We start from the raw sequence: 25,205 nt of genomic DNA, 5'->3' as shown, positions 1-25,205 counted from the left end.
TAAAATGTCCATTTATGGCTTTAAAATAAAACGTAAGCTAAGACTAGAAAGGACCTCCTTTAACCTGACAAAGAATATGTATCATAGTGGTTCTCAAAGGGGGGTCCGCAGACAGCAGCCTCCGCATTGCTAGAGAATCCGTGTGAAGCGAAGCCCCTTGGGCTGCACCCAGGTTCACTGAATTGGAAACCGGGGCTGGGGGAGCCAAAGGGGGCGGCAGCCTTTTGTGCCTGAGTAAGGCCTCCAGGGCTGTGGGTGCTGCTGGAGCCCACGAACGCCCGCCCACAGGAAACCCACCCTGCAAACCTGCTGACATGGAAGGTTGAGACCACCCTCCTGGGATTAGAGCAGGTGGGTGCCCGGCCATCCCTTCCACTGAATAGAAGGTTCAAGCAGTGCAGCGAGGCAAGAAAAGGAAAGAAAAGTTCTAAGGACTGGAAAGGCACAGTTCTACATGTAGGAAATCCGAATGAGTCTCTAGTCTATCAAAATTAGTAAGACGGTTTAGCAAGGCTATTATCGCTGCAAAACCAGCATGTAAAAACCCATTGCGTTCCCATATGCCAACTGCAAATAGAAAATGGGAAAACTTAAATATGCTACTTCTAGTAGCAATAGAAAAGTGGATAAAAACAAAGAGCAAACCTAACAAAAAGATGTCCGAGACCTTATGGAGCAGACGATACGGCTGTGCTGGGAACATTCGAGAAACTCTAAGCTAGTGGAGAGGGACAGTGCTCACACACTGACGCTCAGTGTTGAGGACATGTCGGTTCTCCTATGAGTGAATGCAAACCCAATTAGAATTGCTGTAGGGTGTGTGTGTGTAGGACTTACAAGCTAATTTTAGATTTTACATAGAACTGTTAAGAGCCAAGAACCACTAAGTCGTCAAGATGAAACCGTGAGCTAACTTGTTCTACCAGATATGAAGACTTGTTATAGCCCTGGCTGGCGTGGCTCAGTGGATTGGGTGCCGACCTGTGAATTGAAAGGTGGCAGGTTCGATTCTCAGCCAGGGCACATGCCTGGGTTGTGGGCCAGGCTCCCAGTTTGGAGAGTGCAAAAGGCAACCGACCGATGAATCTCTCACACACTGATGTTTCTCTCCTTTTCTTTCTCCTTCCCATCCCCTCTCTCTAAAAGTTAATAAATAAAATCTTAAAAGAAAGACTTAATATAAGACTAGAGCAACTAGGACAGTGAAGAACGTAAGCAGAGACAGATGAACAGACTGATCTCAGAGACCAGAGGGCCGGGCATTTCTTGGTGGAGTCGTTGGAGTCGACAAACCTGTACACCACTGTCACTGCTTACATGTATGATTTTCTCCCAGAGGCTTCTCTTTTTACTCTCTGAATCTGTCTTTCAATAAATAGAGTTTCTCAATTTTGATCCAAAGCTCGTCATTCCTTTCCTTTTTTTTTTTTTTTTTTGTTCTTTGTGGGCCTGGCAAGAGGCAGGCAACCATGCGCAGGAAACACCAGCTTCCCGCCTGCCACACAGGAGCTGTGGCACCCTGGGAGTCACCTTCGTTCGCTGAGCCTCTATTTTCCCTTCTGTAAAATGGGTAGCAGTGACAAGCTCCTCTATACCTCGTAGTGTAGGCAGAGTAGATGTTACAAAATCGGAAAAACATGTGCCGTGTGGCAGGCAGGAATGTGTCTCACACTCAGGAGAAGGATGCCTCGGGTTCAAATCCTGGCTCTCCCGCTTTCTCGCCGAGTATCCTGTCCGAGCCCATTTCTTCTACTGTAAGAAGAGGTGAAGCTACTGGCGGAGTGGAACAAGGGAGTGGTAACAGCATTTCCTTCACAGGCTGCCTCAGTGAGTTATTCCATTTGAAGCTCGGGGAAGGGTGCCCAGCACACAGAAAACACCCCGTGGGCCACCCAGCCTAGGGGACTTGTCCCAAGCCAGGCGTGTCTTCGAGTGTGTTGCCCGGGCTGTGACCTCTTGCCTAAGATCTTGAAACTTCCCTGTGTTTCCTGCCTGACCTACTCTGATAGCCCCGGCTGGCACAGTCAGAGGAGGCTGGCTGGATGCAGGTGTCTGCGGCCCCAGGCAGGGATGGGTCGGTCTATGGCCAGGGGGGCCCGGACCTGCAATCCCGCCCCTGGACTACGCCAGCCCCCCGCCTTTCGTGGGAACCTGGCAGAGCAAGCCTGCCTCTGATTCTGGAACCAACACCCATGGGGTCAGTGGCAGATCTGGGGCAGAGGAGGGGCTGACAGCACAGGCCTTGGACCTGAGTGGGGAGGGGCTAAGCCACTGAGCCGCAAACCACAGGTGCTGCTGACTCACGGTCTCAGCTGGGCAATATAAAGGAACCGGCCCAGGGGCTTCCTGTAGCCACAGGGACGAGCTGGCTGAACTATGGCCCGGGCGACAGTGATCCATGTGTCCCCAGAGCAGCCCACCTACGCTGTGTGTGTGCTGGGCACCGAGATGCAGCTGGATGTCTACGGGTGAGCAGGGGATGTCCTGGGGGTGGGAGGAGGTCCGGCGATGTTGGGTGAACAGGCTCTGCCGACACAGGACGTGTGGCTGGGTCAGGCTGCGGGCTCCAGCCTCTGTAGCCACTGCCGGGGACAGGCTGGAAAAAGGAGACCTGGGTGGCCCTGGGTTGTGCCATATACAAGAGGGAGTTTCTTGGGGCCTCACCACAAATAAAGTATTGCCACTGAGGCCATGGGAGCTCAGAGAGGGTCTGCGACTTGCCTAAGATCACACAGCAAGTGCGTCCTGGAAGCAAGGCTAGAGCCTGGACTCCATGGCCCATACGTAGCTGGTTCCTGGCACAGTTAGTCACACCCCACTCCACAGCCAAGATTCCCTGCTACCTGGCTGCGTGGGTGTGTAACAGCACAGGTGTGAAACAGCGCGGGTGTGATGAGACAGGCTCTGATGTCGGCCAGGCTGAGGCAGCAGCCCTGGCCCTGCTGTTGGCTGGCTGGGCCGCCCTGGGCAGCTGAGCCTCGGTTCTCCCCCTAAAACTCAGCCGGTTGGCACCCCCTCTTCAGCAGCTTGTCCAGCGTGACCTCCCCCCATGTTACCCCCAGCACACACAGGCCTCCTCGCCTTTGCTCAGGCCGTGCCTTCTGTCACTGGACTTGGGGCCCTGAGAGTGACAGACATGGAGGTGGGGACAGACCACAGGGGTGTGGTGCCTGTTCCAGAGCCGAAGTTACAACGCTGCTAGTGTGTTTCATCGTCCATTTCTAAAGTACTCTCCCTGGACCAGGAACTGATCCATTCAAACAAATCCCCGTTGGCTTGAGGCGAACACGGGGGCTTGTCGAGGGCTCTCTGTGACTCTGTGGCTGGGCCCGGGCACGACCACGCACCAGGTCCCTCCCTGGTGGTGACTTCTGATCCTCACAGACCGAGCCCCCCCCCCCCCCCCCCGGCGTGCTCAGCACCGTTGTCATGCCCATTTCAGAGAGGAGCAGTCTGAGGCTTCGTGGTAGAAGCATCTACCAAGGTCACGCAAATTAAAGGTGGCAAAGCCAGGAGATCGGCACCCGGGACCGTCTGATCTGCACCTCGCCTGCCTCCCCAGCACACGCTGCCTGTGGGTGCTGCGGGGCTGGCCTCGCTGGGCATGGCTGCCTGCTTGGTGGAGTTTATGCAGCTTCCACAGGGCGTGCAAAAGGCCCAGCGTTGGGGGGGGAGGCGCATCTGGGAGGTGCCAACCATGGAAGATGGTGGGTGTTCTGAAGCTGCCAGCCGTGGGCTTCTCCTCCTCCTCTCAGGGTCTCCTGCTCAATAGGAGACCATTCAGGGTGATAGTGAGGAGCATGAACAAGTCTGTGTGTCTGCGCCTCAGTTTACACATCTGTAAAATGGGCAAATCCACAGCCGCCCTGCTGGGTTGTGGTGAGGCTGAATCACAAGAAGCAGGCCAGCTGCCCCACAGAGTGGTCTGCTTTCCCAGGCGGGTTGCACGTGCCCCTGACTGCGAGGGTGTTGCAGACTCATGGGGGGTCGTGGTTAGGGAATGCTGGGTGCGGGAGTGGGAGAAATGATGTCGCTGGTGTGGGGCACGGGTTCTCCGTATTCCTCCGCCAAGGCTGCTGGAAGTTATGAGAAGAGTCAGTTCTGGCCCTGGCTGCGCGGCTCAGTTGGCTGGAGCATTGTCTTTACAGCAAGAGGCTGCGGGTTCAAGCCCCGGCGGGAGTGTGTACGGGAGGCGGCCATTCGGCGTTTCTCGCATTGACGTTTCTGTCTCCTGCTCTCTCTAAAATCAATAAACATCCTCGAGTGAGGTTTAAAAAAAGACCAGTTTGTCAGGTATGCCATTCCAAGCTAACTGTTATTTTTTTTCAATATGCTTTGAAAATATCCCCCACTTGTCTGCTGGATTTTATTGTTGCTCTTAGAAAGTTGGCTTTTAGTTTTGATTGTTATTTCTTCATAGGTAGTCTGACTTTCCTTTCTGATTTAAGTTCTCTTTGTCTTTGGTGTTCTTCAGTGTAACTATGTGTGTGTGTACGTGTGAGCATACGTGTGAGCGAGCATGTACGAGAAGTGAAGGGAGTCCTCAGCGATTTTTCTCACTTCCCACGATCCCAGCAGTGATTTTAAATGTGTATGTACACGCCCTGGCTGGTGTGGCTCCGTCGTTTGGGCACTGACCCGCAAACCGGTTCGGTCCCCAGTCAGGGCGCATGCCTGGGTTGCGGGTTCCGTCCGCAGTCAGGGCGTGTGCGGGAGGCAGCCAACTGATGCTTGTCTCTCACACCGGGGTTTCTCTCCCTCTCCTCCTCCCTCCTTTCCCCGTCTCTAAAATCAATCAGCATGTCCTCCGGTGAGGATAAAAAACAGGACGTGTTTATTTTTCCTTTTTACCGAATGTATTGGGAGACAGTGTCTAACACAGTCATATAGGTTTCCGGTGCACGATTCCACAACACGTCATCTGTGCACGGTAGTGTGGGTTCACCGCCCCAAGTCAAGTCTCCTTCCCTCCATTTGTCCCTCCCGTACCCTCCTCTGCCTCCCTCCACCCCTCCCCTACTCCTGCCCCACTGTTGTCCGGGTCCCCTGGTTTTTCTCTTTTGCTGCGTCTGTCCCCCACCCCACCCTGCCCCCGCAGCTGACCGCCTGTGGTGAGCAGACACAGCAGTTTCCTGAGAGGTGGGCCTGCAGTGAACTGGGCTCCCGCAGCGGTCTCCGCACAGACACAGCCCTGAGTGTGCGTGTGTGTGCACACGCACGTGCGTGTGTGGGCAGTAAGCCTCCGGGGGTGCACACTGCTCTGTGCACACTTCCTGTGTTTCTCTTTGGCGTCCACATCCCTCCGCCAATCCCCGAGGTCCAGTGCCAGCCCTGTAGGTCGGGGACTATATTCCGGTTTCTCAGCCTCCTGACAACCTCCTGGGGTCAGGGTCGGACTGGCTGCTACCTGGTGGCGGCCCTTTGGGGGGAAAGGAAGAATGCCGGGAGAGGAACAGTGGGCCAGGCCCTGCCTCTCCATGACCCCTGTGCTCCCCATCTCTGTCTTCCAGCTCTGCCCCCAAGGGCTGCGCGACCTTTGGCATCCGAGCCTCCCCAGAAGTGGTCGTGGACGTGGTCCCCAGCCCTCCAGCCAAGAGGAGTCCCACAGGTTCCTCCAAGTGGCCGCTGGCCCCCGGGCTGGAGGTGAGCCTGGGGGTGAGGGTCGCCAGCAGCAGCACAGGTGACCAGAAGGTGAGTGTGGCAGCCGAGGGGTGTGGGGCTCTGAGGGAGGAGGACAGCGGACACAGAGGCTCAGGTCCCCACAGTCCCCCCTGCACTGACCCAGGGCCCTGCCCTGGCAGCGCCTGCGTCTCCCTGAGGAAGCTCATGATGGCTCATCCCAGCCACAGCGTCCCCGCAGACAATATAGGGACAATATAGGGACCGGGGGGCCATTGAGGCCAGGGTTTTGAGGATGAAGAAATTCATCTATTCAGCAAACGGTGATGATCAGCTACCACATGCCGAGCACTGGAGATACAGAAGCAAACAAGACAGGTGAGGGCGCCGCCTTTATGGGGCTGAGAACCCACGGGTGAGGGCATTGGCCCCTCTGTGGCTGAACGATTCCAGACGCCGGTGGTGTGGAGCGGCGGCCAGGCAGCCCCGGGAACTCGGTCCGTGCCTGCGTACCTTGTTCCCTGTGGCTGCTGTCACAAACAACCACAACTGTCGGCTTAGCGCTGCAGAGCTGCATCTCCGGCAGGTCCAGAGGCCCGAAGTCTGACATCCAGGCGTCCACAGGGCTGCGCTCCCTCCGGAGGATCCGGGAGGAGAAGCGTTTTGCCTCTTCCAGCCTCTGGTGGCTGTTGGCGCTCCTAGAGGAGGGGCCTCATCACTCTGATCCAAGGGCTGCCTTGGTGATCCGGGAGAATCTCATCTCAAGACCCTTATTTGCATCTGCAAAGACTTTTTTCCAAATAAGGTCACACTGACAGGTTCCTGAGATTAGGAGGCAGGCATATCTTTTGGGGTACCACCATTTACCACTGCACCCTCATTGGCTGTAGATGCCAACAGGAACCTCTGGGGTTTCCATGGAGAACTGGGCCAATGACCCCTTGTTCCTAGCAGGACAGGCCAAACAGGCTGCCCCCTGGGGCAGAGAGTTGTTGCCTGCTGTCGGAGCACAGAGATTGGGTATCAAAGCAAGTTGGGGAAGCTGCAATCAGGGAAAACTTCCTGGGAGAAGTGGCAAGTTGAAGGATGGTATGAATGACCCTCCTGCCCCCCACCAAGAAGAGAGAGTTCTACGAAGGGGATGTGACCTGGCCACTCACTCTGGGTGAGGACAGGGTGAGACCCGTGCTGTGGAAACTGGAGAAGATCTGTATGGCAAGAAAGGAGAGTGGAGAGGGAGGTGGGTGGGGGAGAAAGGCAGTATTAAAGGGTTTGGCATAAGGGACCTCATTCTACAAGGGCAACAGGAAGCCAATGAAAGCATTTCATTCAGGAAGCAACACGGCTGCACTGGCGTGTTAGAATGCATGCAGGCTGGCTGCAGTGTGGGGAGTAAATTGGGTCCAGGCACTGGACGAGAGGCTTGGCCCAGATACAAGGTGATGGTGGCCGTGACATTTCTCTGGATCCCCACTATCTACAGGGCAGATCCAACATCTCAGTATGTCCCCTCAGGAGCCCCTGGTATTCCATTGGCAGCTCCTTGGGTTTGCTTTGGGGAACTTCACTCTGCCATTTTGCTTAGAAGTGTCAATCCTGATGCTCCACCCTCCTCTGGCCAGGCTGGGCCAATCAGATGTGTCCTTTCTGGATTTTTTGTTGTTGTTGTTGTTAAACTTTGGGTAATGGGGGCTGGTGTTTCTCACCCAGGACAGCCCCTGCCCTGAAGGGACCACCACCCACCCAAATATCCTGCTCCCCAGATGCTCAGAGAGTGGGGGCTCCAGCCTTTCCAAGGTCCATTTGCTTCTTCTGCTTGGCCGGAGCCAGTCGCCATGGCTGCTGTCCCTCTAATGCCTTTTGCACCGTGTCCCCAGCTTCTTCTCTTAAATGATGTGCCTTAGTGTGTAGCATCCTGTCTCATCTGGGCAGCATAAGCCCCCATTTCTGGGCTCCCATGGAACCCTCGTCCACGCATTCCAGCCATTTGAGTGTTTTGCTACCCCGCTGCTCCCACAGTTGGGGTGCTCCCCAGCAGCTAAGACTTCTTGCCCTTCCCTTGTCTCCTCAGCATCCGGTCTCAGTCTGGCACATAGGAGGGGGCCAATTTGTGTTTGTTGAATGACTAAGAGAAGTCATTACTGGTTTATCCTATAGGTTCAGATTTCCTACTATGGACCCAAGACCGGCCCGGTCCAGGCCCTGCTCTACATCACCGGGGTGGGTAAGTGACCAGGACCCTAGAGCACCGCCCCTCGTCCCCTCCACACACAGCCTTTCTCCAGGAGAAGCCACACTCTGGCGCTTACTCAGACTGAGCAGAGAGAAAGGACAGTTTCCGGCCAGCCACACCTGGTAGTTCATAGTCCCAGTCAGCGCAGGGGAGAGAGGATTATTGCGGGGAGCTTCAAATTCATCTCACTACTTTGTTTCTCCACTTAGGAAGTGGTACATGGATTTTTTAGTACATGAGCCTCTATGCATTTTTGACCGACTGCTCATAAGAAAAAGATGATGACGCTGCCGTATGTGATACTGTCGCAGGCCAGTGTCCTGGTTCCTTATTCACGTCCCAGTGTCACAGGTTGTGCCCTCTCAGTGATCAGCCTAGACTCCTATCGATTTAACAGTCTTCTTTGAATAGGTGTATTTTTTAACTTGACCCCATCCTGAACAAGAATATAGTGACAGTATGATTATTATTTAAATGGGCATTACCTATATGAACTGCCTGTGAAAGCTTTGGCTTTCATTTCATTAATGAATTTCATTTATTAATACACATTTATGTCATCCATGCACATTTTAACAATAACGAGGATCATAATAAAGCAGTAACTCTATGCCAGCCTTACAACAATCCAACAAAATTGGTACTATCATTCCATTTTACAGATGGGAAAGCCAAGGCACCAGAGGTAAGCAGACTTGCCCAAGGTCCCTCAGCCGGTTAGTGAAGGAGCAGGGAAGTCCCGGCCACACTGCCCTGGCCCCTCACTAACCCGTGGCTGTGGATATGGTTAAAAGGGCAGCTGGGCTGGCCTCACACTGTGAGCCCCAAGGGCCCTAAATCATGGCTCTCTGTCACTGGGACGACCACCCAGTCACGGTTCTGAGGAGGGAGGCAGAATTTGGAAGCAAACATGCTTCCTCGACCATGCCACGCGGACAGAGGGGGCATGTTGGGGGGCATGACTTGTATCCAGGGCACGCATGACATACATCATAAAGTGACAGGTGGGGCTGAAACAACCCCGGCGTCCCCCACCCCAAGGTTGCTGGGGGCTGGAGTTGAGGCGTCCCTGCAGGGGCTTCCCACCAAACATCTCGGTGGGCTGTGACTGGTGACTCTTCCTGAGACCCCAGAAGGTAGCTGGACAAGCAGGGTCCGGCTGGCACCACAGCTGTGGTGTGGCCCCCTCCGAGGGCGGTACGTGTGGTCAGAAGCCCCAGTTCTGCTGTCTGAATTGCAGTCAGACTTCTTTTTGGGGAGGAGGGGAGGACATAAGGGTGTCTCTGAACCTGTGGATCCTCTGAAGGGGAGAAAAGGGAGCCCGGTTGCAGACAGTGTCCTGGGGAAAGGATTGTCCTTTTGGACCAGGCCAAGTGCCCCAACCCTGTACCCTTACCAATACTCTCCTCTTACTTGGTGGGATTTCAGAAATCTCCTTGAGCGCGGACATCACTCGCACTGGCAAAGTGAAGCCAACCAAAGCCAAGAAAAACCAGGTATGCTCAACCTTGACCGACACCCAGAATGTCCCCTGTAAAGCTGCTGCATTATCCTCTGACACCCCCTGGTGGTGATAAGGTGAATGGCGGTCTGTTTTACACACCCCGGGTTAACAGGAAGACACAATTTAGGAAGAACGAGAAAAAGAAGGAAGTTAAAATCACCATTACCATTTTCGTTCACATATTTCCCATCTCTTTAAAAAACTAGATTTTCACTGGTTGTGAGTTCAGAGAACGTGTTGCTCTGCAAACTGGAAATTACAATCCCCCAGCTGACGCACAACAGAGAGAAAATTTGCAAGCGGGTCTCCTCTCTGGCACAAAAGTCCCCTACCCCAGGCTTTAACGACTAGAGGGAAAGATTCCCACGGTGCTGCCCTGTGGTGTGAATCACCGACAGAGGAAGAAAGGGCAGCGGGTAGGGGAGAGAAGAGCCAGGTGAGGGCAAGGGATGCCCATTGCAGAAAGAGAGGAGGTCGTGTCTGTGAGTGAGCAGCAGGCTGAACCGCAGTCCAAGGATAAACCCCAGGGCAACCCTGAGGCCTCAGAGCCGCCTGCACAATCCTGTGCTGAGTGCCCCTTAGGGAGCTGTGCCTTGTCACGGGATGAAGATGCCTTTGTTAGGTCTGTCCAGAGTGGGGGAGGAATTCCAACTCTGGGAGTGGAATTTGTCTTCCCTGAGTCCCACCCCAAATGCAGTCACTCCCTAGGGGGGGCAACACTCCCCTGCCAAGGGGGGGCATCATCGCTGTTGGGAGGGGCTGCTTCATCGGCTGGAACTGTCAGACGGAGAGTATCTGGCTGCTAAGAATAGTGCTCGTACTTTGGTGAGTAATTAAAAGTTCCCGTAAGAGTAACTACTTAGATTAGAATCTTGGTGCAAGTATTTAGCGCAGTTTGGTTTGCCAATCCAACACTTTTTAAAAGCTGTTGAGAGTCTATTTTACTGTTGTGGGCTCCTTGTGTTACATGGATATATTGGAGTTTTGGAGGCTTGCTCATGACTTGAAGGGAAGGCAAAAATCCACTCCTGGGGACTAAAGAATTTCAAAATGTACAAACTGTTTGAGGCCACTGGGATGCTGGAGACAGATGGCTATGCTTCCCCGGGGGTCAGAGGGACATGCGCAGGTTCTCACGTGCACCCCATCTCTGCTGGCATCCACAGAGGACCTGGACCTGGGGCCCCCGCGGACAAGGCGCCATCCTGCTGGTGAACTGTGACAAAGACAATCCAAAGTCTCCCTCCTCCAGGGACTGCATGGATGACCAGGTGCATGACAGAGAAGGTAAAGACCCCGAGAGCTACGGGAAGAGAGCTTCATCTTTTTATAAGGCCCTTTGTCCTGAGCCTTGTAACTACCCTCAGAAATCGGGGCTGTTGGAGGCGTGATCTTGTTAGTGGGTCCATCGCATAGGAGAAGGAATGGACAAGGGTCCTGAGAAGGCAAGTGGCTCTGCCCAAGGACACAAGCAGCCAGATAAGGATTAGGACCAACCCCAAGTAGCCACAGCACCTGCCCCAGGCCTCAGTTCCCACGCCCCAGGCTGCTGCCCAACCTGCACTTCTGCTCTTGGGTCAATCCTGTGGCCCGAAACAATTCAAAACGAGAGTCTGACCGCTCCCCCAAGGCCCTGCTGTAGGCCGGGCACTGCTTTGACCACTTCAGAATTAGTACTGCATTTTTGGACCATAAGACACACCTAGGTTTTAGAGGAAAAAAATTTGAAGCCAAAAAATGTGGCAAAATATTTAATAACATAAATAACATAATATTTCACCAATGTAAATGTAAACAGAATTCAACAGCAGCATTAACAACCATTATTCCTCCCAAATTGGGGGTTGTGTGTCTTATAGTCCAAAAATACATTGATTCATTTGACCCTTTGACATGAGGCTAAGAAGTGTGTACTGCCTCCCTCCCCTTTACAGAAGGGGAAACTGAGGCACGGGCAAGTTAGGCAATTTACTCAAGGTCACGCCGCTAGTAAGTCGAAGGTTCCAGATTTGAACCTAGGCATCCTGGCACCGGGCCCAGTTTGGGGGCACGCAGATGGTGGCCTGGGCAGGACCTCTGTAGCATGCCTCTGAAGTGTGGCCAGGGTGGGAGGCACATTGCCACCTGCCTTGGAGAAGGGCGCTAACGGGTGAGGTCACCTAGCTCGGGGGGCGGCAGTGGCCCTCCTGGAAAGCACAGAGACAGATGCATGCAGCCAGCCTGGTCCGATGTCAGGGGGCAGCCTCAGCTCGGTGCCCGGCACACAGTGACAGTGGCCCAGCTGGCAGGCTCTGTGGACACTCACTCCCAAGACGCCGGCACTGTGATAAGCACTTGGTATGGATGACCTCACTCTCCCCTCTGCGTGGGCCCTGCCCTTAGCCCTGTTTGCTGATGATGAAAACAGAGGCACCAGGAGCTGAAATAACTCCCCTAAGCCTGCCCAGATCCAGGGTTCGAACCCCACCGACCCCAGCACTCTTAGCCACGTGACTATCGTCCAGCCCATGACCATTGTCCAACCTGAGGCTACTGTCCAGCTGCCCACACCTTGGTCAGCCTTTATTCTAGTTGGTTCACAAACTTCACTTCCCGCTCGGGCCCAGGGGAGAAGCCTTTCCACTTATTTATTGCACAAATAGCATCACGCACTGGCCACGGGCTAGTCATTCTAGGTGTTTCTAGGTTTTCTAGTCTCTGGGGGCCAGAGAACGGTGAATGAGATAAACAAGGCCCCGTGCTTACATCCTAAGTGCATTCTAGTGGGAGAAAACCACACACCTGATTGCCTTTAACTCCAAAATGGGAAACGTCATTTAAACACTGGAACAAGCACAAAGAAAATAAAACCGGGAGACACGGTGAAGGGTGGTCTGGTGCTGGGGAGCTCGGGGTCGCAGGGGCCTGCGTTCAGGCCACACCTTCTCGTCCCAGACCTTCAGGACATGTCCCTGGTGACCCTGAGCACGAACACCCCCAGGGACTTCTTCGTCAAGCATCAGCTGGTGCTCCACGTGGCCAAGTCTGAGATGGACAAAGTCCGAGTGTTTCAAGCCAGTCGTGAGTTGTCCTCGGCCGTGATTTCGATGTTCCCTCTCTGCCCCCACTGTAGGCACAGCCCTGCACACCCAATTTGGGGAATAATCCCTGAACACCTACTATGTGCCAGGTTCTAGGAATTGAGGATAGAGCAGTGAGCAAGACTGACAGGGTCTCTGTGCCCCGCTTCTAGAAAGGACAAAGGCAGAATGGGGACAGATTCTGAGGATGGTGCCTGGAACTGGTGAACTCTGAGAAGGAGTGACTTCCCTCCCAAGAGCCGTTGTCATCTGTACCCATTTGTGTGTGTGTGTCTGTCTGTTGTCTGTCTGTCTGTCTCTCTCTCTCTCTCTCTCTCTCACACACACACACACATGCAGAGCTCTTATTTAAGGAGATGTTTGAATCCGAGCCGACCGCATGTGTTGGGTCAGCCTTGTTCTCCCACATCCTGCTGATCAAAGCTGTCAGTGAGCCTTCACCAGCACCTGCTGCTAAGTGAGCACCAGGCTCAGTTCTAGGTGTGAGGCCGAGTGCGAAGACCACAACGAAGCCCCTGGCCTGGTGTCCCCTGTGTCTCAGAGGGTTGGGAGAGATGACATGTAAAATCATTAAGTAAAATGCTTAGTGTATCAGATGGCGTTGAATATTACATGGAAGAATGGGACAGGGAAGGGGACGTGGGTGACGGGTGGAGTCAGGGGGTGGGCAAGAGGATGGTCAGGGCCGGTGTCCCCCATAAGATGTCATTTGAGCAGAAGGAGGTGTGTGGGGACAGCCATGGAGGCAGCCTGGGGAAGGACATTCCAGGCAGAGGACACTGCAAGTACAAAGGTCCTGAGGCAGGATAGTGCCCATGGGCTGGAGGGATGCAGCGGCCCGGTGTGTCTGGGGCGCAGTGTGCATGGTTTGTGGGGTAGGTGGGGGTGCGGAGGAGAGGGCAGAGGGGCAGGGTCAGATCGGGAAGGCAAGGAATGACTCAGACCTCTTGGCTAAGGGGGGTGGGGAGGAGCTATCTGAGAGTTTTGTGCTGAGACACCACTTGATCTGACTTATGTTCTAAACATTGGTTTGGTGGCCAAGGATCGCCTTTCCCAGGAAGCCTTCCCTGGTCCTCTGGGCTTCCCTCTGTCACAATGCTTATTACCACCTGGGGTTGCGACTGTCTTTGCACCTTCCTGCTCACCCAGGAGACTGTGCGCTGCCGGGGGACCAGGACAGCGACTGTCTTCTCGGTCTTCCCAGGTGTCAGCTGAGAGCAGGTGCTCAGGAATGAATGAATGAATGAGTGAATGAATGAATGAATGAAAGAACAACGTACATTAGACTTCCTATCAAGTTGGAAGTGCCTCAGGCACTCCGCTCACTCCATCCCTGGACCCCCAGGCTGGGGTTGGGGGTGGTATGTCCCAGGTGAGGCTTCAGTCCCTTTCTCCTAGGGGGAGGCTGCAGCCAGGTTCAGCTGTGAGGGGCCCTCAGGGGTGACCCTCAGGGGCCCTGAGAAGGCATCACAGACCCAGGAAGAGACAGGGTCTTCAGAGGTCAGGATGCAGACAGGAGCCTCCCGCGCTTTCTCCTAGGGGGCAAACAGCCCTCCGGGTACAGGGCGATCCTGGGGCCCCAGCGGCCCTCTCACGCCCTGCAGCTCCCGGGCGGCCAGCACAGCACAGACTTCTACGTGGAGGGCCTCGCGTTCCCCGACGCCAACTTCCCAGGCCTCGTTTCTCTCACCGTCTCCCTGCTGGACACGTCCAACCTGGTAGGCCGAGATGGTGGCAGGCGCTGGCCCAGTGGGGGAGGGGTGGTAGGAGTTGGGCCCTGGCTTCTGTGACAGCCCCTGCCCTGCCCCTCTCCCTGTAGGATCTCCCCAATGCCCTGCTGTTCCAAGATAGTGTGGCCTTCCGTGTGGCCCCCTGGATCATGACGCCCAACACTCAGCCTCCAGAGGAGGTGTACGTGTGCAGGTGAGGGGCCCTGGGGTGTGGGGGCAGGGCCCAGACACACCAGGAGGAGGCCGGCCCCGGAGCCCGGAGCCCGGGGCTCTGGCTGCAGGCCCACCGTGCACTTGCTGTGCAAATGGGGAAAACGGCAACCCCTGTGCTGCTCTGGGAGGGCTCATGGCTTGTCGGGAACCACTCACAGGCAGGGCTCATCCCTGTGGCTGTTTCTGTCCTGTTCTGTCCTGAGGGCTGCTTTTGTCCCCTGGGGGCCTGGAGAGTTGGCTAGACCTGCATGATGGAACCCTCGGAGCGTGGCTCTTGGACCTTCTGCACCAGGAGCTCCCAGGACTCATTTAAAATGCACATTTGCCCTGGCTGGTGTGACCCAGTGGGTGGGGCATTGTTCTGCAAAGTGAAGGGTCACCGGTTGGATTCCCGGTCAGGGCACATGTCTGGGTCGCAGGCTGGTCCCCAGTGGGGTGCATGTGAGGGGCAACCAGTCAATGTTTCCCTCACACATCAGTGCTTCTCTCCCTCTCTTTCTCCCTCCTTTCCCCTCTCTCTAACAATAAATAAATAAACTCTATAAAATTAAATAAAAATACAATGCACATTTCTGGCCAGCCTCTGTACTGCTGGGTCACGTACCTGGAGATGGGCCATGTGTATGGAGCAGGCTGCTCTGGGAGCCTTGGCATCCAGCCTGCGGTCTGAGAGCCCGTATTAAGTATGCTGGGCTCTCGGGGGTCCCTCCCTTCTGCTCTCCCGGTTGAGTCAGCGGAAGAAGAGGCGAGAGTGTAACCTGGTAGTCAGGGCACAGCTGGAGGCCTGGATTCAAGTCCCAGTGAGGTCCCTAGGGGGCGTGACTTTGAACGCCAGCCTCCCCACTCTGTAAGTTGTCACGAGGGTTTAATGAGATAATGTTTGTGAAGAGCGAAGAGATAGGTCAAGCCAGGCACCTCCCCCCTTGGGCAGCAAGCCTCTCCTGAGCACCTACTGTGCGCCTCCCCACCTCTGGCCAGGCCTGAGCTCTTGCTCCTCCCCTAGGGACCCTGCAGGGGTCTAGTTGGCCTACTCAGATCTGGGCCAAGGCCACTGGCTGCTGCATTCAGAACACTAAGGAACTTCCTCTCTGTCCTTTCTAGGGTATTTGACAATGAGGACTTTGTGAAGTCATTGGCTGCTCTGGCCGAGAAAGCCAAGTGCAAGCTGACTGTGTGCCCCATGGAGGAGAGCATGGAGGACCAGTGGATGCAGGTTCGTGGCCACGTGGGGTGAACAGACCCCCTCGCAAAACCCAGGCTCCGGGGGGCCCAGCTAGTGCCTCGTGACCACCCTTCCTCAGATAGGCAGGGAGCTAGGAGCCTGTCACGGTCCTTGCGTAAGGGGACTCAGGCAAGAGATTCAACTGACGTTTACTGCGGGCTGCAGCATGCCCACCATGGTCACCAGGGTGAAAGCCACCTTCTCATTTAAAACCTCTCTGATGACCTCTGGACAGGAGTCAAAGCTCAGGGACTGGAGCTCAACTGCTCTGTCCAGTGGCCCTTCCTCCAAGCCGGCCTTCTGGGCTCAGCCACCAGACAGGCCTCAGCCCTGCTCCAGCACCTCTGTGGCTCCCATCTCCTCCTCCTCAGCCTGTGTCCAGGGCCTTCTCACTCTGGCTGCCCCGCCCTCTGCACCTCCCCCCCCCCCAGCCCCAGTCTCCCACCACCGCCAGCCGGCCACCACACAGGTGACTCAGCATCAATGATCCTGTTTCCACGACAGGTGCCCCATCAAGTCACGAGTTCCCTGAGGGCAGACCCAGAGTCTCACTCATGTCTGTACCCCAGCGCCTGGCACTGGGCCGAGCCACTGGGAGGTGGTGGGCTGACCCCAACTTCCTCGCTACGCCCTTGCCTTGCCTCAGCACTCCGCCCCTCCCAGCCTCTCGCCCAGCCCCCCCCCCACAACACTGCCCACGCTGTCCCTCCTCTCCGACCACCTTCCCACTCTCATCCCCATGTCCAAAGCATGCCTGTTCACTCGCAGCTGGAAAGTCTCCCCTTGGTAAATGTCCCCAGTACCTCCAGCAGGGATTCTTCCCTCTTTCTTCTAAGTGTCCTCTGTCCCCAAATAATGCACCCCCTTCCTTTCTCGCCATTCCTTCTACTCTCAATCAGGCTGAACCACATGAAATGAAAGATATGCCACTATTCTTGACCTACCAGGATGGCAATTTTATATGGTTCAGTCTAATAGTGATTTATGGCCATCATCACATCTGTCTGCTAGAATACAGCAGGGTCCTTCCCCTAACCTGTCCCCCCTCATGGGAGGGCCACTCCTCCCTGTGCTCCAGGCCCTGGCTCAGCAATGCTCCCTTCCCTGGCCTGCCCCAGCCTCCTGGCCACCGAGGCCCCCTTCCCTCCCATCTCCTCCTAACATGGGGTGGTAAGTCCCCAGCTCCCCGGATCTCTCACCTCAAGGTCAGTGCCAAGGCTTGCTCACCACAGGTCCCCAGGACCTGGCCTGGGGCACTCACCAGGCCTGGGGGTGAAGGACACTCCAGGGTTACACAACATGTTTGCTGATAAGCTCTGCTTCCTCAGACCCCCCCCTTCTGGGGTCCCACATAAATTTGCCCTTGGCCACAAGGGGGAGAAAGTGTGGGTGTTTTTGTGTCCCCCATCCTCGCACGGGGGGACCCAGGCAGCACGGCCACGGGCCTCACTTCCACTCGCTCTGCCCAGGACGAGATAGAGATTGGCTACATCCAAGCCCCGCACAAGACGCTGCCCGTGGTCTTCGACTCTCCGAGGAACAGGGGCCTGAAGGAGTTCCCCATCAAATGCCTGCTGGTAGGTGCGGGTGGGTGCTGGCGGCTGAGACCCCCTTGGCCCGGGGCCTCCTTCTTCGTGGCCTGTCTCCCTGCGCGCCCCCTGCAGCCGAGCGTCCCAGCTTGCACAGGTGCAGTTCCTGCCCAGGCAGCCATGGTGCAGGTGGACCTGGCATTTTGCTATAACTGTGGTGAGAGCTGGCTCTTCCTTCCCCAAAGCCCTTTCCAGCCGCAATCTCACCTCAGGGTAGTCCTGCTGAGGACGTAGCTGGGCCTTGGGCATATTCGTTCCTGGGCTCTGCCCCCCTGCACAGGGGGGTTGCAAGGGAGTAGTGATGAGTAGGGCCCAAGACCAAGAGTACACTGGATCCTGAAGGCCAAGTGCAGGGAGAACGCATGGGTATGACCGGCTGGCTCGATGCTGATGGTGGGCAAGGAAGACAAGGCCTGGGCCTTGCCCATGAGTTTGGCTGTGTGATCGTGAAGAGCAGTTTCAATGACACAGTGAAGGTGGAAGTCAGGTTGTTGGCACAGGTGTTTGAGAGAAAGGAAGGACAGGACTTGGAAATGGCGGGTTTTAAATCAGTAGAATCCCAGACCTCCTTGAGATGATTTATCTTCCCAGAAAAAGGCACCCAAGCTCACAGTTTGGAACCTGCTTTCATGGCGTCTGTGGCCCCCATGAAGCCCCAGGTACAGACCGCCAATGATCTTCGATACTAGAGCTAGTGCTGTAGACCGAACGATGGCCCCTCAAACTCTTCCCTGCAGCCTGATGCTGAAGGGGCTTTGGGGTACGATCAAGTTAGGGGACTAGAGATGGGGAGATTATCTTGGATTATCTGGGCGGACCCTATGTATTCATAACGCTCCTGGTAAGAGAGAGAAAGGAGGGTGTGTGAAGACCATCGGGGATGGGAACAGGTTGGAGATGGAGGAAGAGGCCACCAGCGGGCTACAAGGAGCTGAACAAGGCCAGGAAATGGATTCCCCCCTCAGAGTCTCCAGAAGGAACCAGCCTGGCCACACCTCAGTTTAGCTCTGGGAAATGGATTTCAGACTTCCGACCTCTGGAAGTGTGAGGGAATAAATGTGGTGCTGTAAGGCACTGCGTTTGATATGGCAGCAGTAGAAAACCAATACGGGGGGTGAGACATGTGTTGCCCCCCTGCCTTCTCAGGCAGATCCGTGAGGAGATGTCACAGCTGTTCGTGGAAGCTCATTCCGGCCCCGGGTGGGGGTGTGGGCCGAGAGAGTTCGCTGTGCAGGCAGCTCAAACCCTGGTCCTTCCTCACAGTGGCTGCGGGCCTGCGGAAGCCACAGCCAGCATTGGGCTTAGTATCTTCTCTGCAAAGTGAAGGTGGAAGTGGTATTTTGTTGGTTCGTTATCATGCTCGTGGCAGTAACTAGGTTTACAAAGCAGCTGGCAGGCAGGAGGGACCCCGCAAATGCCTCTTCCGGCCCACCTGACTCAGGGGCCCCTTCAACACCCCGCGGTCATGGTACCTGCTATGGACCAGCAGCTGATGGCGAATGAGTTCCTTCCTGTGACCAAGTCAGTCTCTAAACTCTGACCCCACCCACTCTTCGCCCAGGGACTAAGTTTTCTAACCCTCGGCATGTTCTTCTCCCATCTCAGGGTCCGGATTTTGGCTACGTGACTCGAGGCCCCCAAACAGGGGGCGTTAGTGACCTCGACTCCTTTGGGAACCTGGAAGTGAGCCCCCCAGTCACAGTGGGAAAGAAGAGATACCCACTGGGCCGGATTCTCATTGGGGACAGCAGTTACCCCAGGTGAGCCGGGGAGGGGCTGTGGGGGTGGCCAGGACCCGCAGGTGACATGGAAAAGCAGAGGCCAGAGCTAAAGCCTTTCCTACTTGCCCCCAACCCAAGAGGGCTCAACAAATGGTGGGACACAGGAGAGGGATCCAAGTACAGGGCAAGAAACAAGGGCTTCAAGTCCCAACAGACCCAAGTTCAATGTCTAGTGCTGCCACTTACACTCTTCCAGTCAGTGACTATTTGCTGAGCACCTGCTATGTGCCAGGCGCTCTGCTAGGTGGTGGGAAGTAATGCAGCCATGACCATGACAGACAAGTCCCTGCCATAATGGTAGTGAGGAGCAATGCGGCAGGGACAGGAGAATAAACAAATAAGATCATTTCAAACAGTGAAGAGGACAAAATGGGAGAGGCAGAGGAGGAGGTGGAATTGTGTTGGGGTGACCAGGGAGGGCCTTTTGGGGGACGAGGCTATTGAGCTGAGTGCTGATGACAAGAAGGACGTGGGTGTGAAAGGTCTGGGGTAGAGGGTTCCTGGCAGACGAAAGAGCGTGTGCAAAGGCCCCGAGGCAGGGATGCTCTTCGTGTATTCGGGAAGGTCAGAGTGGCTAAAACAGATTGAGTAAGAGGATGAGCAAAGGGCTAGATCACAAAGGACTTTGGAGGCCAGAGCCAGGAGAAACTGAAATTGAAAAGATGAAGGAATGTCCCCAAGGCCACGTGGCTAGCAGATCACCAGCTCAGGAGGGGTCAGCTCCAAACCCCATGTTTATTCCCACCCTCATCTAGGCTGCGTCAACAGGCAGTGCTTTCTGAGGCTAAACTCTGGTCCTGTTTACCTTGCTGACTCCGTGCCTCAGTTTCCCCAATAAAACTGGGGTGAAAATTCCTAAATGCCTCAAATGTTAGAGGACATAACAGAGGCAGCCCGGGCCCCCGAGTCCCTTTCCTGACCCCTTTGCCAAGCCTCCAGTCCCACAGACCACCATGCCGAGCCCTCCCCGACCCCTCCATAACACCCCTTTACTCCTGTGTGGGCAGTGCCAAGAGCCAGGAGATGCATCAGGCCTTGCAGGACTTCCTCGCTGCCCAGCAGGTGCAGGCCCCTGTGAAACTCTACTCTGACTGGCTGTATGTGGGCCACGTGGACGAGTTCCTGAGTTTCGTTCCGGTGCACAAGAAGGTGCAGTCTGGGGGGGCTGCCTGGAGGAAGCCACACACCTCCTTCCTGGGTTCCCAAGCACAGCTCTGCACTCGGCCTGGGAGGCCTGACCTCACATGCCCGGCTCTATTTCACCTCCTCCCAGGAGGGGGCATGGAGGAGGTGGCCTGCTCAGGTCTGAGTCCACACTCCCTGCACCCTCCACAGAGCCCTCCTCCTTGGGAGCCCCATGGCCGAGCTGACCTCTGATCCCAGTGTTTCTGCCTCCAGGGCTTCCGGCTGCTCCTGGCCAGCCCCAGGTCCTGCTACAAACTGTTCCAGGAGCTGCTGAAGGAGGGTCACAGTGAGGCTGTGTTGTTCGAGGGCATCGCGAGTAAGTTGGCCCTGCCTCGTTCTTCCATTTGGGCACCTCCCTCTGCCTTCATGTGGTTGCCTATTGCCAGATGGAATCACTCAGGCGTCAGGTGTCTTCTGATCACCTACTGTGTGCCAGGCACTGTGCTGAGTGCTGGGGCTGCTGTGTGAACAGGGGAAGTGAGTCAAGGAAACAAGTGTAACACAGGGGCTTTGGGGGATGTCTGGGAGGAGCTCAAGGTAGGCTTCCTGGAGGAGGCAATATCCAAGCAAGAGCATGAGAGATGAGCAGGAGTTGGCCAGACAATTAGGGTGGTGGGATGAGAGGAAGAGTGATATTCCAGGTAGAGAGAACAGTGAATGCAAAGGCTCAGAGGCAGGAGGAAGCAAGATGTGTTCACGGACCTGAAAAAAAGTTCAGTCTGGCTGGAGCACGGAATGAAATGTTATTTTGTTCAGTCGAGTCCATGGATACAGACCGGGGTCCGAGGCTGGCAAGTCTCCATGGCTAAGAGTCTTTGCCCAATATCTGTAGTATGCTGCATGGCACCAGGCAATGCCCTGGCCTCTGTTTGCCCCTCAGTGAACAGGATCCCTTTGGAAACAAGAGAGTTTAAAGGAATAGAGCAGCACTTATAATGAGAACCTACCCTGATAAAATATTTTGTTACTGGCATCTGCCTCCTAGATCCTCACAACAAAGCTGTGTGTTAGGAGGCAGTGCTGTCCCATTTTACAGATGGGAAAACCAAGTCCCCATTGCTGGCTAGGAAGAGGGAAGCGGACCTCTGAATTAATCTGCATTTTTTCCTCTTTTTCTCCAAAACAGAAAAAAAACGGCAGACACTAAAGGACGTTCTGTCAAACAAGAAGTTGAGAGAACATAACTCCTACGTGGAGGTACCAGCGCTGGGTGCCCCGGAGGGCTGGTACCCCCACGAGGCAGGGCCTTGCTCGGGCTGTGTCCTGGCTCTGTGGAACAGCCCTGGAGTGGGAGTAAATGTGTGCGAGTGAGGAAGAGTGTGGAGGGCCCAGGTTGCCACCTCGGGAACACACACGAGGTGACATGTGGAAAAGAGAGACTGTCAGGAGAGACAGGTGACCACTCAAAGAAGGACAGAGGCAGGAGAGAGGCCAAGTGCTGGAGTGACAGAGTGGCTGGAAACACAGGGACAGACCCAGGGAGGAAGGGAAGAATGGGTGTCATCACTCCTTCCTGACCCTGTCCCCGGTCCTCCCCCTGGCAGTCCCCACCCTGCCTAGGTTGGCCCAGACCATGCTCACGGCACCCCCGCCCCTCCCCCAGAGCTGCATCGACTGGAACCGGGAGGTGCTGAAGCGGGAGCTGGGCCTGACGGAGCGGGACATCGTGGACGTCCCCCAGCTCTTCAAGCTCCGTGCGGACGTCACAGGGACCTTCAAGGCTGAAGCCTTTTTCCCAAACATGGTAAGGAAGTGGCCTTGGGAGGTGGCCCACCTTTGCCAGTGGCCTTGAGCGCGTGAGGTCAGCTGGGCTCTGGGTGCGAGGCCTCCGTCGTCACCTCATCTGCTGGGGATTTTCACGGCCCAACAGGCTTACTTAGCCCCTGTGGGCATCTCAAGGGCAGAGACGATCGTCACCCCCACTTGACAGATGAGGCACAGAGAGGGGAGGTCTCTGGCGCCAGAGCACGTAGCTGGCAAGAGCGGGGTCCAGAGCCAGGGGTCCAGCCGCAGAGCCCACCCTCTGACCGCTAGCGGCACTGCCCTTGCGGGGCTCCCCTGACAGAAGGGGGTTGGGAGTGGGGTCAGGGAGACAGGCACCAAACAAAACCCTCTCGGGTGGAGCCAGGCACCACGGAGCTTCACTGGGTGGTCAGAGAAGGCCTCCCTGCGGAGGCGAGATCGGCACTGCCGCGGCTGGCACCCACCTGTCTGAAGGGTGGGCCCGAGGGCGATCCCACCTTGTCGAGAACTTTTAACTGTGACCCTCAGCACCATCCTAGGTCACTGACTGTGTTGCGACCCTTTCTCTGCCCTGTCACTCTGTCCCTTCAAAGAGTACCAGCAACTTCGCCTGGTTCTACTGGGGCCCCTCAGCTTCCCCCTCCTGCCGGAGCTGGGGTTACAGTTCGGGGGGAGCACAGTGGTCTTCACTCTGGGTTCGCCAGGGCTCGGGGGTTCCAAGGCAGGGCCTCTGATCCAGTGGTTCAGATTTTTCCTGTTTTATGCACTGAAGTTCTGCAAATGATTTTGTTTGGAGTGAAGGATTCCTTGGCCAAAGCAAGGCAGGAGGGGGCACCCTCCTCTCACCCCTCTGAACAAAATTCCTTGGCCCCGAGACTTTGTTTCTCCTCCCGTGCAACCCTGCCAGGTCTCCCAGCTCTGGGCAGAAAGCCGATGCTGATGGCGGGGGGCCGAGGCACCCCTAATGCAGCCGTCCGCTGTGCCAAGGGCTGACTCTGGCCCTTCACTGTGTGAGGCCCTGGGCGGAAGGCTGGGCACCAACCACGGCTCTCCCAGGAGCCCACAGTGGGTGGGGGGAGGGCAGGGGGGTTGGGGGAGACCCAGGCAGAGAATTGAAGAGTGCGGGCACTCCATGTGGGCTGTGTCTGAGCCGGGACAGAGGTGACAGAGTAAGAAGCCCCTTCAGTGACTCATGAGCCCTGAGACTGAATCTGCACCTGCCACGTGCCGACACGGGGTCCTTGTCTAATTGCCATAGCAATGGAAACGTGTAGGGCTCATTTTGCTGATGAGGCTCCAAGGGGTGAAGAGATGTGCCTGAGGCCACACAGCTGCTGAGTGGTCCCCATGGGGGTCTGGAGCCGAAACCCTGGTCTTTCCATCTCACTAGCCCACCTCCCAATGTAACAGAGGAGACGGTCATTTGCATAAGTTACCACAGATGGAATGTGCTACAAAAGAGGTCGTCACATTCACCCACTCAACAGATATGTATTAAGTGCCTACTACGTGCCAGGCACTGTGCTTGGAGCTATGGGGACTCGCAGGAGTTTGGGATTTACAGGCACCTTCGCACAGGGGGTGGTGGTTGACCTGAGCGCCGCTGAGTAACAGCGTTGGCCAGAAGGCAGTGGGTGGGGAAGGAGCCGGCCCCCAGAGTCTGACAGACTTGGGTGTAAAGTCCTAGACTAGCGGGTGGTCTGAGGCAGCCCACTTCCCCCTGGGCGGGCCTCAGTTTCCTCATCTGGAAAGTGGGGCTGCTGTTTCCGAAGGTCAGAAGAAGGACAGGGGCTGGGATAGTGACGTGGGTGGCACACTGCCGCCCCTGACCTGGGATCTCACCTTCGCAGGTGAACATGCTGGTGCTGGGCAAGCACCTGGGCATCCCCAAGCCCTTCGGGCCCATCATCCACGGCCGCTGCTGCCTGGAGGAGAAGGTGCGGGCCCTGCTGGAGCCGCTGGGCCTCCACTGCACCTTCATCGACGATTTCCACGCCTACCACCTCCGGCACGGGGAGGTCCACTGCGGAACCAACGTGCGCAGGCAGCCCTTCTCCTCCAAGTGGTGGCACATGGTGCCCTGAGCCTGTCCCCGACCCCCAGCTTCTTCTCCCGTGGGAAGCTCCTGGCCAGAGGCTCTGGCCCCCTGCAGTGTGGCATAGCAAGAGTTCTTGGGGACATTTTGGCTCCCCAGAGGTGACTACCTTCCAGGCAGAGGCTTGCTTGCTTCCCCTGTGTCCGCTCTGAAGATCCCAAGATGGTCCCGGCATTGCAAACTCAGTTCTGCTGTGAGAAGCTGCAATAAAGTTTTGTAATTCATGTACAGGAGGCCAAGCTATCTTTCTTTCCTCCATTCATTCACGCATTGTCGAATTGGATATTACAGACCCGAAGGTGCTATCAGGGTTTTTCAAAGGCCAAGGTGCCTGCCTGTGCCCAAGAATTGGATCCCCGATCATGTTGTCCTTCGAGAAAAAGGCAGCAGATAGGTGACGCAAGAGCCCAAAGGGGACGTCCGGGTTTGACTGTTGTGTCGGTACACCCGGAGGTTGGCAGATCTTCCTTGTCCCTCCAGTGATCATTTCCGGGCCACCAGCTGGAAAGCCCCATAAAGCAGGCTCCTGGCTCTCTGGCTCTGAGTCATGGACCACTCACCTGCTGAGGTGTGGTGCATAGTAGGAGCCATGGGTTTCTGTGGAACGAAATCATTGGTCCCCTCTGTCCTTTTCGCTCGTTTTCTTTCATGGCCCTGACACAGGGACTTAGATTCCTCAATAGACAATAAACCGTAATGACTTGAGGGCTTTGAAACTGAGGTCTTGGCTCTGTAGAGCCTGCGATACTGAGAAACACCCAGATGAGGTACGGTTTTCCCGTGGGTCGTGGAGAACGCTGAGGTGGAAAAGATGGACATGCAAAGCCCCTGCCCACACACTAAGGAGAAAGGGATCCGTGAACCTGGTGAAAATGTGCCTCTTCCCCCTCCCCCAGATTGTTGGGGCAAAATGTGTCCTGTATTCCTTGTGAACCAGGAAAGGCAGCTCGTACAGAGGAAGCCGGGTGAGGTCATCCCCAAACCTTAACCACAGGGCTGCCCGGGGCAGCGACAGCCTCTCGAGGCTACAAAGGATCCGGAGACGAGCTGGTGGCTGAAGTAGCCCTTGTATCAAGGCAGATGCAGGTGAGCATCCCCAGCCACCCAGGTGGCGTGGGGGGCATCTGTCACGGAGGCAGGGAAGCCCCTGCGGGCACAGCAGCAGGTGTGCATGCTACCAGCCCCACGGAGCATCCTGGGGCAGGAGCCCC

At 55.9% G+C, this 25,205-nt stretch overlaps 1 protein-coding gene across 4 annotated transcripts; it reads left to right on the top strand.

Moving 5' to 3' along the window:
• The first annotated feature begins 2,366 nt into the window (after positions 1–2,366).
• PADI4 (peptidyl arginine deiminase 4) lies at positions 2,367–24,222 on the top strand. 4 transcript variants are annotated; one of them, XM_037154783.2, is made up of 17 exons: positions 2,367–2,468; positions 5,511–5,691; positions 7,777–7,843; positions 9,281–9,348; positions 10,523–10,643; positions 12,291–12,416; positions 13,976–14,154; positions 14,256–14,359; positions 15,481–15,592; positions 17,071–17,178; positions 18,796–18,950; positions 19,979–20,120; positions 20,370–20,472; positions 21,283–21,353; positions 21,760–21,900; positions 23,290–23,361; positions 23,750–24,222. In XM_037154783.2, exons 1-17 carry the CDS (start codon positions 2,377–2,379, stop codon positions 23,981–23,983), a joined length of 2,076 nt encoding a protein of 691 aa, XP_037010678.2. In that variant the 5' UTR covers positions 2,367–2,376; the 3' UTR covers positions 23,984–24,222. The 4 variants fall into 4 exon arrangements, with proteins under 4 accessions (XP_037010678.2, XP_037010679.2, XP_037010681.2 ...); XM_037154784.2 differs by lacking the exon at positions 23,290–23,361; XM_037154786.2 differs by lacking the exons at positions 21,283–21,353; positions 23,290–23,361 and having other exon boundaries at positions 23,750–23,838.
• The last annotated feature ends 983 nt before the right edge of the window (positions 24,223–25,205 follow it).

This window comes from Artibeus jamaicensis, unplaced genomic scaffold, assembly GCF_021234435.1.
Source record: "Artibeus jamaicensis isolate MK-2021 breed Jamaican fruit bat unplaced genomic scaffold, CSHL_Jam_final scaffold_847, whole genome shotgun sequence".
In the NCBI taxonomy this organism is placed as follows: Eukaryota; Metazoa; Chordata; class Mammalia; order Chiroptera; family Phyllostomidae; genus Artibeus; species Artibeus jamaicensis.
This window is presented reverse-complemented; position numbering and strand designations above follow the sequence as displayed.